This window comes from Propithecus coquereli, unplaced genomic scaffold (assembly GCF_000956105.1).
Source record: "Propithecus coquereli isolate 6110/MARCELLA unplaced genomic scaffold, Pcoq_1.0 Scaffold101, whole genome shotgun sequence".
NCBI classification, from domain to species: Eukaryota; Metazoa; Chordata; class Mammalia; order Primates; family Indriidae; genus Propithecus; species Propithecus coquereli.
Window position 1 is genome coordinate 2657479 of NW_012133970.1, and position 18338 is coordinate 2675816.

General features: G+C 35.9%; 1 protein-coding gene across 6 annotated transcripts in view; it reads right to left on the reverse strand.

Annotated features, from left to right (window-relative positions):
- Positions 1–18338, reverse strand: part of EDA (ectodysplasin A) — a 333655-nt gene that overhangs the window by 261323 nt on the left and 53994 nt on the right. The window contains exon 2 of one of the 6 annotated variants that reach the window (XM_012643131.1): positions 8842–8892. The exons of the other annotated variants lie outside the window; for them this stretch is intronic. Coding sequence (XP_012498585.1) covers positions 8869–8892 — 24 coding nt within the window. The 3' untranslated portion in view covers positions 8842–8868. Of the gene's footprint in view, positions 1–8841; positions 8893–18338 lie in introns of those variants that run through there. 6 annotated transcript variants of the gene reach the window in all.

Sequence of the window (18338 nt, forward strand, 5' to 3'; positions counted from 1 at the left end):
ATCTACCCAAAGGAAAAAAGATATTCTATAATAAAGACACCTGTGCTCAAATGTTAATAGCAGCACAATTCAGAATTGCAAAGATGTGGAAACAACCCAGGTGCCCATCAATACATGAGTGGATTAATAAAATGTGGTATATGTATACCATGGAGTTCTACTCAGCCACAAAAAACAGTGGTGATCTAGCACCTCTTGTATTATCCGGGATAGAACTGGAACCCATTCTACTAAGTGAAGTAGCACAAAAATGGAAAAACAAGCACCACATATACTCACCATCAAATTGGTATTAACTGATCAACACTTAAGTGAACATATAGTAATAACAGTCATCAGATGTCAGGCAGATGGGAGGCGGGAGTAGTGGATGGGTATATACACATCTAATGGGTGCAGTGTGCACCATCTGTGGGATACACATACTTCAAGCTCTGACTCAGGTGGGGCAAGGGCAATATATGTAATCTAAACATTTATACTCCTGTAATATGCTGAAATAAAAAAAATAAAAGCAATACATAAATAAAACAAAAGAAAAAAAGTTTAGATAGAAGACAGGAGAAATTTCAAAAAGAATATTAAAGGTTAACACTTACCTAATGTTGCATCAATGCTAGGCTAATAGGAATGTTACACTTATTTTGATCTTCTAACCAAATCAATAATAGCCTTTACATTTCAATAATTAATCTGCCACACTGACTAGTAATAATTGATGCTTTCACTGAAGCACTGCCTTTCACATGTTCCATTATTCTCACTTTATCCCTTGTAATTGTTCCAATCGTCGAGCAACTGAAGCCTAATGCTTTCCCAATGAATGATGGCATCTGACCTTTCTCTTAATTCTTAATTATTTCTACTTTCATTTCCACTGTAATCACCATTCTCTTTGTAGACTCACCTGGACTTGCAGTGGACTTTCACTTTGGAGGCACAGTCGTAAGGGTAAACACAGACTTAGAAAATTGAATCAAAAACTTAAGATGAAAGTGATGCTCTGTATAAGCGACCATATAAACAATGAGACTAGCTGCTAGTGTAAAGATGCTGTGCCAACAAACCACTTATACCATGTGGATTGTTTATGTGCACAGAAGAAACTAGTTCCAGAATTATTAATGTAAGTATTTAATTATAAATTTTCCTTATGGGGAGCCTTGGGATCCCATTCATATGTATGGAACACCGTAAGTCGGGTCATCTATAACCCAGGGACTGCCTGTACATATAAATAATTACCTTAAATATAAACAGTCTAAATATAGCAATCAAAAGAGAGAGATTGGCAGAGTAGATAAAAATATACAACCAAAGTATGTGTTCTTTACAAGAAACTCACTTCAAATTCAACAGTTGAAAGCAAAATTATTGAAAAAGGTATACTATAAAAACATTACTTTTTTGAAAATAAGAGTGACTATATTAATATCATATGAAGTAGACTTCAGAGCAAAAATAACCACAAACAAATAGGGACATTACATAATGATAAAGCATAAATCCACCTTAACGTGTGTACAACAAATAACAGAGCCATAACGATAAAATATAAATCCACCTAAATGTGTGTATAACAAACAACAGAACCATAATGATAAAGTATAAATCCACCTAAACGTGTGTACAACAAACAACAGAGCCTCAGCCTCAACACACATGAAACAAAAACTGATACAACTGAATGTAGAAATAGACAAATCCATAATTATAGTTTAAGACTTCAAAACTCTGTCCTCAGGAACTGATAGAATTATAAGACAGAAAATTAACAAGGATATTGAAACTCAGAAAAACATAACCAATAGGATCTAATTGCCTCATGTAAAACACTCCACTTACCAAAAGCAAAACACACGTTTTTAAAGTGTTTATGGAACATTCACCAAGACAAACCACATCCTGGCCCATGAAACAAATCTTGACAAATTTAAAAGAATTGAAATCATACAGAGTCTGACCATAATGGAATGAAACTAGAAACCAATAATAAAAAGACAGCAGGAAATCTCTAAGCATGTAGAAATAAAAAAACATACTTTGAAATATTCATGAGTCAAAGAGGAAGTATCAAAAGAAATAAAAATACGTAGAACTTGCGGTCGCCTGGCTAGCTCAGTCAGTAGAGCATGAGACTCTTAAAAATACATAGAACTGAGTGAAAAAGAAGACAAAACATAGCAAAATATCTGAGATACAGTTTATAGCACTAAAGCAGTGCCATTAGAAAGAAGAAATGGTCTCAAATAAATAAACTATGTTCCTACCTAAAGAAACTAAGGACAGGGAAATGAACAAAATAAACCCAGGGCAAGTAGAAGGAAGGAAATAAGGATAAGAATAGAAATCAATGAAGTTGAAAACAGAAAAACAAAATAGAAAATCAATGAAATAAAAAACTGGTTTTTAGGAAAAAAATAAAATTGACAAAACTCTACCAAGACTGACGAAAATAAGACGAAAAGACAAATTACCAACGTCAGGAACAAAACCGGGTACAGTACTAGATCCTACAGTCACTAAAAAGATAATAAGGGCATACTATAATAACTTTATGCTCATAAATTTGCTAACTGGTAAGAAATGGACCAATTCCTCAAAAACCACAAACTATCAAGCCTCAACCAAAGTAAAATAGACAATCTGAATAGTCTTATAGTCATAAAAATGTAATTTATAATGTAAAAACTTCTGAAAGACAAACCTTCAGACTCAAGTGGATTCAATGGTGAATTCTACCAAACATTTAAAAAAGAATAAACACAAACTTTACAAAATATCTTTCAGAAAAATAGAAAAGGAGGTAATACTTCCTAGCTCATTTTATGAGGCCGGTATTACCTTGATACCAAAACCAGACAAAGACAATACAAAAAAGAAAAATAAAATGGAAACTAAGGACCAATATTGTTCATTAACTTAGGTATAAAAATGCTCAAGGTGTTAGCAAACTAAATCAAACAATATATAAAATGAATTATTTAATATATTCCATGACCAAGTGTGGTTTATTCCAGGTATGCAAGGATAATTTAACATTCAAAAATCAATGTAATCCACCATAATCAACAAGTTGAAGAAGAAAAATTGTGATTATATCAATTGATACAGAAAAGGTATTTGACAAAAAGTCTAACACTCACTCATGAAAAAAAAACTCTCAGCAATTTGGAATAGAGGGGAATTACCTCAACTTGATGAAAAGCATCTACAAAAGTCCAACAGCCAATATCATACTTAATGGTGAAAGAATATTTTCCCCCTGAAATAGAAACAAGTCAAGGATATTTGCTTTCAATGCTCTTATACTCAATACAGTACTAGAAGCTGTAGCTAGTGCAATAAGGCAAGAAAGAATTAAAGGCATATAAGAAAGGAAAGAAGGGAAGGGAAGGGAAGGGAAGGGAAGGGAGAGGAAGGGAGGGGAGGGGAAGGGAAGGGAGAGGAAAACGGAAAGGAAAGGAAAGGAAAGGAAAGGAAAGGAAAGGAAAGGAAACTATCTCTGTTTGCAGATGCTATGTTTACATAGAAAATCCTAAGGAAATTACAGAAAAACACCTAGAATATAAATGAGTTTACCAAGGTCATACAATAAAAGAGCAACAGAAAAATATTAAATTGCTTTTCTATATACTAAAAATGAACATACAGAAACTAAAGTTAAAAACACAATACCACTTACAATTGCTTCAAAGAAAATGTAATAATTAGGTAGATACTTAATAAAACATATACAGGATATATATGCTAAAAATTATAAAATACTGTTGAAAGAAATCAAAGAAGACCTAAATAGAGAAATATGTTATGTTCATGGATTGAAAGACAACATAGTAAATATGTCAATTCTCATATTGATCCACAAGTTTATTGTAGTTCTTATAAAAATCCCAACAAGGATTTTTGTAGACATAGGAAAGCTTATTCTAAAAGTTATATGGGCCAGGTATGGTGGCTTGTGCCTCTAATCCTAACACTTTGGGAGACCAAGGTAGGAGGATCACTTGAGCTCAGCCTGAGCAATATAGTGAGACTTCATTTCTAACAAAAAGTAAAAATTAGCTGGGTGTGGTGGCACATGCCTGTAGTCCCAGCTACTCAGGAGGCTGAGGCAGGAGGATCACTTGAGCCCAGGAGTTTGAGGTTGCAGTGAGCTATCATGATGCCACTACACTCTAGCCTGGGCAACAGAGTAAGACTGTCTCAAAAAAATAAATCAAATTGAATCAAATAAAAACTTATATGGAAAGGCACAGGCCCTAGAATAGCTAGAACCACCTTGGGAAAAAAATAAGAAAGTGGGAGGAATCACTCTACCACATATTAACACTTGCTATATAGCTACTGTAATCAAAACAGTGTGGTAGAAGGTAGACACACAGATCCATGTAATAGAATAGAGAACTCAGAAATAGGTCCACAGAAATAGACCCACATAAATATGATTGGCTGATCTTTGACAACAGTTCAAACCCAACTCAATAAACGGTGTTGGAGCAATTAAATATCTACAGGCAAAAAAAGTAACTTCAACCTAATTTTCACACCTTATGTAAAAGTTAACTCAAAATGGTTCATAGACTTAAATATAAAAGTAAAATTATAAAACTTTTTTTTAAAAAAGGAGAAAATCTTTGGACCTTGGGCTAGGCAAAGAGATTTGGGACTTGACACCAAAAGTATGATCCATAAAAGAAAAAAACTGATAAATTGAACATTACCAAAATTAAAAACTTTTGGTCAGAAAAACACCAAAAATCTATAAGTCTGTGAACAGAATAAAAAGACAAGCTTACAGACTGGGAGAAAATATTTCCATACCACACATGTGGAAAAGGATTTATATCTGGAATATATAAGGAACTCTCAAAACTCAACAGTAAATAAAAAAAGACATGAAGAGACATTTAACCAAAGAGGATATAGAGATGGCAGATAACTATATGAAAACATGTTCAATATCATTAGCCATCGGGGAAATTAAAATTAAACCACAATGATATATCATTATATACCTATCCAAATGGCTAATATTAAAAATAGTGACAATGTCAGATCCTGGCAATAATGTGGAGAAACAGAATCACTCATATGTTCCTTGTGGGAATGTAAAATAGTACAGCTACTCCAGAAAACAGTTTGGCAGTTTCTTTGAAAAAATACTAAACATGGAATTACCATATGACCCAGCAACTGCACTCTTGGGCATTTATCCCAGAAAAATGAAAACTTATGTTCACACGAAAACCTGTACACAAATGTTCATAGCAGCTTTATTTGTAATTGTCAAAAACTGGAATCAGCCCTGATGTCCTTCAACAGGTGACTGATTAAACAAAGTATGGTTCATCCATACTATAGAATATTACTCAGCAATAAAAAGGAACAAACTATTAATACACACAACTTGGATAGATCTCCAGGGGACTATATGTCTTTTCAGTTACAACAGCTACAAGGACCAAGAGGACCTCCTTGTACATATTTTAAACCCAAGCCAAGGGGTCCCAAACTAAGGAACCCAAAAAAATGATAAAAAAAAAAAATCCCAAAAGTTTACATACCGTATGATCCCATTTATATGACATTTTAGAAATGACAAAACTTTAGAAACAGAAGATTAGTTGTTGCCAGGGGTTAGAGATGGGATGAAGGGAGGATGTATAAGAGGGAGTTGTCCTTTTATAAGGACAATAAAAGGAATCCTTTTGGTTGGAACTGTTCTCCATCTTGATTGTGGTAGTAGATACACAAGCTAACAGAGATGGTAAAATTGTATAGAACGAAATACACACACACACACACACACACACACACACACGAGTACAAGTCAATCTGGAGAAATATGAATAAGATGGGTAGATTGTTATCAATGTCAATATCCTGGCTATGATGTTAAATTATAGTTTTGTAAAATGTATAAAAGAGAACTCTCTATTATTTCATATAATTGCATGTGAATCTACAATTATCTCAATAACAACTTCAATTAAAAATGCTGAAGACATAGCCAGGCTTGGTGGCACATGTCTCTAGTCCCAGTTTACTCAGGAGGCTGAGGCAGGAGGATCCCTTGAACCTATGAATTCAAGGCCAGCCTGGACAACACAGTAGACTCTGTCTCTAAAACAAATGTTTTTTAAATGCTAAGGACAGTTCAAAAAAGGAGAAAGGAGTTAACACTAGGAGCTAGTATGGGCTCATTAAGAAAAAATCTCACCTTCCCTCCCTCCCTTTCTTCCTTCCTTCCCTTTTGATATAAAAGTTACCAGATGAATGCTATAACTGTTTTTATATCCTGAGTCTAGGAAAGTATTTGATGGCATCTCACAACAGCTTTATAGAAAGAGTCAAAATCAACGTGCTACATTAGAGCTCAAAGAACTGGTAACCATTTTAAAGACCATATTCTGAATACTGACCTACAGATTAAATGTCAATCAATGGTCCCTAGCCAAATGCTAAAAGGCCCCATCCCCTTAAAGATTTCCATTGATGGCTTGAAAAGCAAATAGAAACCATGTTGATTGAATCTGCAGATGGCCTGAAGCACAGAACAGTAGCTGATATTTGAATGGTCAGAATTTAGGAATTAACAGACTATAAAATTACAACTGAATAAGCATAGCAGCATATTTGAAAGGATTTTAAATTGAAAGAAAGCTCAGTGAATCATTATGATCTCAGCCTTCATTTGTTACCACTGTTTCTTTACATTGACAACTTTGCCATTCCTCAAACACACCATGCACATTTTAGAGCCAGGACCTTTGCACATGCTGTTTTCTCTACCTGGTTAGTTCTTCTCCTGATTATTGGCATGGCTTTCTCCTTCATTTCCTCCAGTTGTCTCTTTATATAAGACGGGCCTTTCCTGACCCATAAATGAGACAGAAAATCCCATCACCTATCATAGCCACTTTCTATACCCATTTCCTTGCTCTATTTTTCTTCTTTATTTACTTCCACCTGACATATTCTATATCTATTATTTATCAATCTGTTGTCTGTCCCCCACCCCCACCTGCACCACCACTCCTCCCATCAGAATGGAAGCAGGGAATGGGAACTTTGTTTTCTCCCTAGCCAGAGGCAGATACAGGTTTTTTGGACTTAAAATATAGACAAATTGTAAAGAACTGCAATCTACCTTAGTACTGTAAACTAACTGAAAGCCTAACTTCACAGTATGCTTTTTTAACAAATAGCTGAGGCTCAGCCAATCACAGCAGCTGAGATTAAGTCAAATACAGGTAGCTAACTAATCAGACCATGTTCAAATAAGGCAAATGCAGAGCTGTAACCAATCAAGCTGTCTGTACCTCACTTCCATTTTCTGTCTATAAATGCTGCCTGACCACATTGAAGGCTAGAGTTCTTTTGAACCTGTTTTGAGGGCTGCCCTATTTGTGAATCATTCTATGGTCAATTAAACTCTGCTAAATTTAATTTGCCTAAAGTTTTTCTTTTAACAGATTGGCATCATAAACATAGCCAAAGTATAGCTACAGCGACCCCCTAAGAGCACTGAGTGACCCATTGTGCCGATTGATTTCTTGTAGCAACTGGGGTTGTAGGTGAGTTCTCTCTCAGATTCTGAGCTCCACAAATTTGTGTTTTGAGCTCTGTGAGTTTATTTGAGCATTTTTTGATCCAGACTGGGTTCAGAAATCATAACAAAAACAGAACTGGGTTCTGTAGGGAGGCCTCAGATATTTGACTCGGTCAGACAGAAAGTGAACTGGGTTCAGTAGGTTACTATAAGGTTAGTAGAAGTCTAGAACTTCTCCATCTGGAACTCCAGCCAATTTCATATATATGAACTATGGATACAGAACTTGTGTTTTTCTAGAGAAATGGGTGAACCTTACCAAAAATCACTTAGAGTTACAGTGGCCACAGTTGGGAACGCCTGACAAAAGACAAGCAGGTGCATGTCTTTTCAGTTACAACAGCTACAAGGACCAAGAGGACCTCCTTGTACATATTTTAAACCCAAGCCAAGGGGTCCCAAACTAAGGAACCCAAAGCCAGGACATTGGAAAACTAACTGTCCATTTTTATAGTAGCCATATGATGAATGCACTCTCTCTGACCTGTTACTGTTTCTCCATTAGAAGAAACCCCCCAAAGGCTTCACTACCTAGATAATAATCAACCAGTCACTCAGAGAGAAAAAATAGTATTTCTGTGGTAGGAGTTTCAAATCAAGTCTAAAAGGTTCCTGGGTCCGAGCTCTCTTAATGATACTTGGACCATTTTCAGAAAAACATTTGTAGGAATTAGTCCTCTCTGCTTTTTCTATTCAAGCTTGCTTCCCCCAAGGGGACTTCTGAGTTGACTGAAACCTCTCTTTCTCCAACCCCTGCTGACTATATATGTTCTGCCAACTCTGTCCACCTCTTGTTGTCATGATCTTTGATGAGAGAAAATATTTTACATTGACTAACAACTCTGTCTTGCACTTTCTCTCTATCAGGCCCTCAGATCAATATGGTCTGCTTCTTTAACCACTTTTATGTCTCTGTCAAAATCTTATACTCAGAACAATAGTGAAAGGTATCCCAGTCAGACATGGGAGATGCTTTGTGCATTAATGGGCTCCATTCTGAACTCAGTAATATAGTTAAAAAACACAAGCTGAGTTGGGAGGCTGCTATTTTTAGTTATTTTGAGACTTTTTTCTGTAAAAGAAATTTATGTTTATAAAGGAAATCTCCTTTTCTTTTTTTTTTTTTTAAGACTAGTCAAGTGCAGTAGTGAGGAGGGGGGAAAGCAGTAGAACAAGGAGTTCAATCTGTAACTGACTGTGAACAATCAAGTGAGATAACTCACTACCTTCGGACCAGCCGGAAATCTCCATTTCTAAGGGTATCTCCCTCTCTGCACCTGGAAGAGAGGCAGGACTAAGTTATTAGGAACTCTTAACAATGGAGAAGGCATTGGCTTAAATTTACATAACATGCCTTACCTTTGTTTAAGGTGATTTTCCTGGCCATCTTGTTTTAATTGGGCCTTTACCTATACCCTCCTTTCACGGTTTGAGCAAATAATGTTAATTAAGCCTGAAATTTAAGTTATGTGCTTTTGAGATATACATTTTCTTTTTTTTAATTTCAGCATATTATGGGGGTACAAATGTTTAAGTTACATATATTTCCCTTGCCCCGTCCGAGTCAAAGCTTCAAGCGTGTCCATCCCCGAGACAGTGTGCACCGCACCCATTAGGTGTTTTCTATCTTGTTTTACCCAAGAGCCATCCCCTTGGAAATGCAAATTTAGGGTAGAAAATTTTTAGATGATTGTTAAAAATGAGATGAATAAAATGGACAGTGCTGGGGTTAAAACAAAGGTTGGATGGACCAGAGGGATTACTTGCTGGTCCCTCAACATTATAGGACCCCAAACCAGTCCACTCTATTTATCCCAGTTTGGAGAAGCTTAAACAGCCAAAAGGCAAAGATTATAATGAGCAGCCTAGTCAAGAATTGCTTCAGGCAATAATTAGGCAGGCTGATTAAAAAAAAAAAAAAAAGGTTGGGGGCAAGGATCCCTTGACTCAACCCTACTGCTAAATGGGTAAAATGGCCAGGGAGTGAAGAAAAGAGAAATCCTCAGAGTGAACAGTTTTGGGGAAAGATGAATAGGCTCTTGGAAGAATAGATGATGGCTTGTGACAAGGTTTGTCTGGCTGTGGTGGACATTTGGCCTCCTCTCCTGTGACAACAGTTAATCTTCAGAGGATTGACGACAATTGAATTCCTTTTATAATGTCAGTATTTAAGTAGACAGAGGGGAACTAAGAAAGCCTCTGCATTTTGCTGTTTTTCAAGTGCCTTCGGCTCAAAGTAATCAATATACCAAAAATATGTATACCAATATACACGTTTTGGGGTGGCATTTCCTGAACTCCTTCTATGGCTAGTTTTGTTTAGTGAGCAATCAAGCATAATTGTCAAGAATAAGTAAACTAGGTGAGTGTCAATGGGATATAAGTTTAAATGAACTTGTCATAGTTTCAAAAATCTTTTTCAGTAACTTGAAAACTTAAAGTCATGTTATGTTAAACTAAATATAGTAGTCCCCTCTTATCTGTGAGAGATATGTTCCAAGACCCCCCGAGACTGCCTGAAATCACAGACAGTACTAAATTCTCTCTGTATATATATTTTTTCCTATACATACATGCCTATGATAAAGTTTAATTTGTAAATAGGCACAGTAAGAGATTAATAATAACTGATAATAAAATAGAACAATATAACAATATATTGCAAAAGTTATGAGGATGTGGTTATCTCTCTCTCTCTCTCTCTCTCTCTCTCTCCCTCTTTCTCACGCCTCTCTCTCTCTCTCTCTCTCTCTCAAAATACCTTATACTATACTCACCTATTTTCAGACTGTGGTCAACCACAGTTAACTAAAACCATGGAAAAGGGAGAATTATTGTAATAGTCATGCAATATCTGACTCATTTCTAAGTAAGTTAAAATCTTGAAACATTAATTGCCAAACATAAGTTTAAAATATATATACTTTGGCATCTTGTTTTTATATTGGCATCTTGTTTTTATATAGTATAGGGAAACTATTTGGGTCTGTTAGTAAATATGAAAAAACTATTCTGTGAGGAAGCACATGTTTCTAGAGATAATGAAATGTATATTGATAAAATGTTGGTGTATAACAGTTTGAAATTGCTTTATTTCCTGGGTTTTCACTAGAAATTAAAGTGCTAAGAATTAAAAATTCTAACCAATATATGGTAATTAAAACTAAAAATAATAAGGGAGATAACTCTGTATGTAAGGAAAGTAAGACATGTTTTTGGTGAGTGAGACTATGAGGTATGGAAGAAGGAAAAAAAGAATAGTTTTTGTCCTAAAGTATGACTGTTTCAAAATGAGAAATGGAAAGTATAGGACAAATAACTTAAGGGATATAAGAAAGTTGTAGAAGGTTTATGGAAGATGAATCTTGTGCAAGAAATTTTATGTGTGGTCAACCCGGCTAAGATTAGAAAGGAATTATTTTTCCTTTCTAATCTAAGTTTTTCTAAAAATTGAGCCTTACTATCAAAAGCACACTGATATAAAATTAGAATTTGGTCTCCTGTGTTAAAACAATAAGCTTTTCTTGGAGTATTGATCTGTTCTTAATAACAAATTAATTGTGAGAGGTTTTTCTTTACCTTTTAGGTAACTGGCCTAGGAAACAAAGATTCTGTTTTATCAAGATGATTCCATGTACTTCAAGTTGTCTTTATTAGGTCTTTGATTACTTAAGAAAACTGAGTCCTCTATATCAAAGAGCTAAGGTTTTCTCCTACAACTATGTAACTTTCTGTATTTGCCTTTTAAAGTCTTTTGACTATCATTGTTTAAATGAATGACTATTATTTCACAGTGACTTGTTATCATATTTTAATCAAGTATTTTAAACCTTTGATATTTTTGACAAACTTCCTAAAATCAAATTCCAAATTAAGTCTTTTCATTGACCACAAATTAACTTTGGGATTTTCTAGATAGGCCCTTGGAACATCTCAAAAGGATACCTCTCCTTATAAAAAGAGAGATATTAAACTAACTTGGCTTATTTAACACACTAAATTATATAGAAAGCATTATCAAATAATAAGTAATGCCAAACATTCTTTGAGTTATATTTGTATGGATGTGTTATTAATATGTGTTTCAGATAGTATATAAAATTCATGGAAATATGGTCCTGGTATAATGCTATCAGTCATAATTCCAGTTATTATCTGAAAATATTATGTACAGTGGAAATGACTAGATTTCCTGTCAATTCCCTCATCATTATAATGAATCAGATCATTAACCATGGCCATGTTGTCTTGTCATTCACAGATGGTCAACTGCTTACTCTGGTACTTTCCCGAGCAACTATAAGCCTAAAGTATTTTGTCTTTAAGGAGATTTGTGGAAATGACTCTGAAAAGTACAGGTTTCTGATAACTTTAAGATCACATCATTGGATTGAGTAAGAATTATCAGGACTCTAATGAAAAAAGTGGTTTTATAAAACTGTTAAACCAACATCAAGCAGAACCAGAATTAATTGAATACCAAGGAAATGCTTTGGTATATTTTCATGCTAAGTCAGGCAGTATTGAAATTATTAAGATATGCAATTTAAATGATCTCCTTAAGATTGATCCAAGTCAAAATTCCTATGATAATCTATTTAATAAACAGTGTTATACACCTGAATTGGAGAAACAAAACTGATATTTAAAAGGATGAAAATTCAATGTTAAGCGTGGACAGATGGAGGGCCCAGATGGCTGCCCAGTCTTGGCTGAGTCCTTAAAACTTCCATTATTAAAAGTTCTGACACATAAGTGTACATATAAGAATAACATCTACTGGATGTCGGGCGGGGGGAGGGGGGAGAGGGGAGGAGGGGACGGGTATATGCATACACAAAGAGTGCAATGTGCACTATCCGAGGGATGGACACACTTGAAACTCGGACTTGGGGGGGGAAGGGGGGCAAGGGCAACATACGTAACCTAAACACCTGTACCCCCATAATATGCTGAAAAAAAAAAGTTCTGTACTCCATAATTCTTCATGGAGTAGATAAAATTATGTAAATTATGGAAAAATATATGTTGACTATTCTGAAATTGCTGAAATGGTTTATAACCAATATTTGCTTTGTCAAACCCATAATCCTGGGCAATCAAAGATTTAGGTGGTACATTTCTGCAAGCTGATGGGCCATTTGAACATTTACAGAGAGATTTCATCCAATTATCACCTTAATGGGATATGAATATGTTCTTGTAATGGTCTATGTTCTCTGGTTGGATAGGAGCTTTCCGTGTAGGAAGGCCAATTCTATAACAGTAGCTAAAAGGTTATTCAAAAATGTGTCTCCTTTATTGGGCATTCCTGGAGAAATCTCCAGAAGTAGAAGGCCCATTTTACTGACAGGTCATAAAATAATTAAATAAGGTTTCATGAACACAATGGCATTATCATTGTCCTCATTTTCCTCAGTCTTCTGGAAAGCTTGAAGGGACAAATGACATCTTAAAAACTGAAATTGGCAAAGTTAACTGAATTGCCTAGATTGCCATCAAGGCCAAAGGAATTACTTACTGTTGGCCGTGATGGTAATCAGATCCACCCCCAATGGCAGTTTACCCTTTATGAAATACTGGAAGGTATTTGCCCCTAATAATAGAACCTCACGTATCTCTTGCTCTCCTAAACTTGGTTATGACTAAATACTGCAGGGCTTTGATGCATTATGCCAAAGTGTATTTTTACCAGGTGAAGGAAGCTTTGCATGCATTGACTGAGATCAATCCAACCCTTCATGATCTAGAACCTGGAGATTGGGTCTACTGGAAATGATATAAGAGAAAAACTGCTCTTGAACTCTGTCGGAAAGGACAATACCAAGTTCTTCTCTGCAGCAAAACTTTAGGGCCTTGAGCCTTGAATCCACATCTCATGATTCAAAAGGGCCCCTACAGAAATCCTGGAACTCTATACCCATTGGAGACCTTAAGGTAAAGTTAACCAAGGAAGTTTCTCCCCAGAAGCAGACAGCATCCTAGACATAGACAGCTTTCCCAAGATTGTGGATCAAGACTTCTCTGCCATCATGAAAGCCCTATCATTTTCCTTTTTTCCCCTATTTCCTACTGTCCTAGTCCCTTCCCTTTTCTTACAGAAAAATCCATCGGACCATAATCTGTGGATGGCTATAGCTAAGGCTTATGCTCTAGTAAAAAACCAGAGTAACTGGTTTTACAAAGGTAATCTAGTTTCCTCTGAGGAAAGATTCCAGCGGAGTTCCTGGGAGCTCACTCTTGGTGTCTGTGGGGTACCAGTAGTATGGAATTTGAAACTAACCTGTAAATTGTGTTGAGAAAGGTAGAAGTCACCCTATAAAAGATGGATGATAACATACTTGTTCAACAAAAACAATTAATGGGGAGTATAAAAGGCACTGGAAATCAAGCAGGGGGGAGGAGGGTACAAAAACCTACCTAACAGGTACGATGAACACTATTCAGGTGATGGGCACACTTATAACTGTGACTCAAGCATTACAAAAGTGATCCAAGTAACAAAACCATCTGTACCCCCTTAATATTCTGAAATTTAAAAATAAAAGAGAGAAGGAAAATGTAAAACAAAACAATTAATGGAATATCATGCAGCTTTAGATCTCCTTTTTGCTCAAGTTGGGGATTTGTGTATGATAGTGAACAAACTGAATATTGTACCCATCTCGCCCCTGATTTTGCTGCTATGGAAAGCTTAACTAAAAGGTGGCTGATAGACACTGTCACCAAATACATTAAGGAAATTTCTCAAGAGAACGGAACAAATGGTGTGTTCATGGGAGCAGCTAACAGCTGGTACGCAGGCATCTTAACTAGTAGGTGGCAAGCTTGGCTTTTCCAAGATTTTCTAATCTTTATGTGCTTCTAGTGGGCCTCCAGGTTTCTACTCCATCCTGAGACCAAATAAGTGCATTTATGATGGTGACAGAGTGATGTTGATGCCCAAGGTTTTAACCAATCTTTCAAAAGTTAGAGGCTGACCAAAAAGGGGGGAATTGCTAAATGAAACCAGAAGAAGACAAAAGTGTTCTTCAACCCCAGTTGTTAAATTAAACTAAATTTTGGCCTGAGGATACCTCTATGCTTGACTCCTTACATAACGAAGCACAACCTAACTTCGTATGTAAACTAACTGAAAACCTAACTTTGCGGTATACTTCTGAAACAAATAGCTGAGTCTCAGCCAGTCACAGCAGCCAACCTTCAGTCAATCATAGGAGGTCAACTGATCAGACCATTTTCAAATAACGCTGATACAAAGCTATAACCAGTCAAACTGTCTCTGTACCTCACTTCCACTTGCTGTCTATAAATCCTGCCTGATCACATTATAGGCAAGAGTTCTTTGACCTTGTTCTGGTTTTGAGGGCTGCCTGATTTGTGAATCATTCTTTGCTCAATTAAACTCTGCTAAATTTAATTTTTAAAAATTTTCCACTTAGATTGCATTTTCTCCCTCTTACTCTACGAAAGGAAGAGAATAATGATCATCAATGGAAAATGGTAGTTGCAGTGAAGCAACACCAGAACACTGTGCTTCTTCCTCGTGGTTTTCAGTGCTCTACACATTCAGAGAAACTCTTCTAGTAACCAACTATAGAAATAATCCCAGAAAGTATAGTCTATAAATTTAATTCACCTAAAGTTTTTCTTTTAACAGGAAATAGTAATATAAAAAGGGCAAATTATCTCCTAAAGCTACAAAAATATGTATATACACACACACACACACACACACACACACACACACACATGTAAAATATGATCATTAGGGCTGGTCATACCATATCTAGAATATTTCTCCCATTTTAACAAGAAAATAGAAAACAAAAGTCTTCTTCAATCCCAAAAGCCTTGCTCAGAAACCATGTGCTATGATCTTCCTTTATCATAGACTTATCACCTTGTTTTGTACTGTTCATTTCCTTGTCTGTATCTCACACTGGATTTTAAGTTCCATGACGTCAGAGACTACGTCTGTCTCTTCCACGGTTGTATTCCTAAATGTTGGCGCAGTGTCTAACACACAGAAGGCATTTAGTAAATATTTGTTTAATGAAGGATAAACCAGAAAACATCTAAACAAGAGTAGCCTAGATAATGAAGAGATTTAATACTGTGTTTTTCTTATTCAAACACATTATATAGCAGACACATTCAAAGACAAGATGTGGTCCACGCTCTCAAGGGGCTCACAATTAAGAGGATGTGTAAAAATATAGCTACAAAATTATGACTACAATACAGTGTGGAAACTGCAACAAAGTAACAAAGCAACAGTAGAAAGAACATGTTTAGCCTGTGGTGGGGGACTGGAGACAATTCAGGGCAATATAGTGATCTGTCTCCCATATAAACAGCTGTCACATGGAAGAGTTTATGATTGCAATAGTAAATAAGGAAGACTTTTATAACAACTAGATCGGCCAAAAAATGACATTAGCTATCTGTGGTGAGAGCAAGTTCTCTACTACTGACACATTTCAAGCCTCACATGATGGCAACTTGGTACAGCTATTTTAGAGGTGATTCACAAAGGAAATAAGGACTTGAGCTGGATGACCTTTATGTCGATTCCAACCCAGAGATACTCTGATACTTTTAGTCTTTGCTTTAGAGAGAAGAAGGAAAAATCAATATTTTCAAATAAGAATTATATGCAAAATATATCTGTCCAGCTTTGTCTTAAGGATCAATACTTAATAGAAATTGTGCCTCTCCATGTAGTACATTTTATACTTTAATCTCATACCAAAAGTACTTGTTTTGTGACAGTTTGAAATATTGCTATCTACCACAACATACAAAAGATGAAGTGAATTGATTCTTTGAACTCATATCTATCACAGGAGAGCTAATGACAAGCTTCCCAGTTTTTCTGGACAGGACTAGGAAGAGGTTCCTCCATTTCCCATTGAAATCAGCCATATTACAGGGAGGGCTTGTGGTCTCGGATGTCTTCAGAAACGTATGCATTCTTCCCTATCTTGTTCCCACCTGATTATGTAACAGTGAACCTGAGGCCGATTTATTACTTAAGAACCAGTTATTGTTTTCCCAAAACAGATTTAACAAATTTGTTCCACCTGCTCAATTATGCTCCTGATTACTTTCTTGTGGTTTCATTGAAGTTTTTAATCCAAACCTCAAAGACTTTATACTCCACACATAAACCCTGAAGCATTGCTCCATTTAAGTGCTGCTCAAGAGGTTGCGTATAGGTGACAAAAATGGGAGGAAGAGAAAGGTGAATACATTTGTCACATCCTGTAGTAATCATATTGACTAAGGTCAACCTCCTTCCAACCAAAAGGATTAGGGAGATGGGGATGGGAGGAAAGAGAAGGTGACAGGGATAGCAATCACTACTCTGCTTTCTCTGTCTGCTTACCCATCCTGACTAAATGACAGCCCTTGTATACACATGCCAAAAAAATCAATCAGATGTCCAGAGGGTGGTTTAAGTGAGTTGAGGTGTGGACCAAAGGACAGACTGTACTGGAAAATACTTTCTAAATTAAGTGCTATACATACACTAACATCGATAATATTTCCACCTAATTGCTCCCAAACTTCATTCTCTTCCATGTCACCCAACTCTCTGACATAGTACCTCTGATCATACCCCTCTTACCCTATCACACTTTTTCACTTCCCCACCATAAATAAACTTCATGAAGACACAACCAACAACAGCTAATGTTTATTGAGTCTTATACCATTACACTCACACACATTTCCTCATCTGCTCTTTGTAAGAATCCTATGTGGCAGGTACTGCAAAATTCATTTTCCAGAAGGGGAAACTGAAGCTAAAAAAAATTAAGTAATTTGGCCAAATTGAAACAGCTAGCGAGTGGCAAAGCTAGGCTGTTTGATTCCAAAGTAAATGTGCTTAACCACTATACTTTCCTTACAACTTCCTCCATACACAGAGCACTACAGAATTATCACTAATTAACTTGTAGAGATTTTTTTAAAACATATGACTTGAATGCTGTTTCACATCGATTACTGATTTCTCACTGCTCCATCTCTTCTAATTTTGTTCTTCTCTAACACTGGTATCATGCCTAATCAAGCCATTTTTCACTTATCTCTAAGAGTAATATCACTCAGCCATCTCCCTCAGACTTCTGAAAATAGTCATTGATGCTTTTCTGCTTAAATTTTAAGCCATTCACATAATTTTCATTTCTTGTGTGTTTCCTAACTTAGCTCGTCTCTTACGTCAAATATACTTATTTTGTTCTCTTCTTTCCTTTTTTCTACTTGTTTCTTGTTCAAGCTGCTCCATATGCCTAAATAAATTCCCACTGTTCTGTCAGAAAAAGATGAGATTAAATTATGATTTAAAGAAGGCCACTAAAATTATTACAATAAATATTTCAGTGTACTAAATATACAAGCACTAGACCAGAACTATAAAAGGAAAAAAGATGAAAACTCAGCTAGCTCCTGACCTGAAAGAGATTATAATCTAGTAGGGAACATAAAACACATACACAAGTAATCACAATTTACTCAAATCAGCACATGAGGTCCTAAGAGTAGTTTAAAACCCTAGGAGAAAAAAAAAAGATAGAATAAAAAAAAAACCAAAACGCTAGGAGAGTTAAGTGGAGAGACAAAAAAAACTTTCCATACGGGTAACTGCAAAACTAGGGAGCACTCTACGTACTCTTATTATCCTCATTTTATAGATAAAGAAATCGAGGTACAG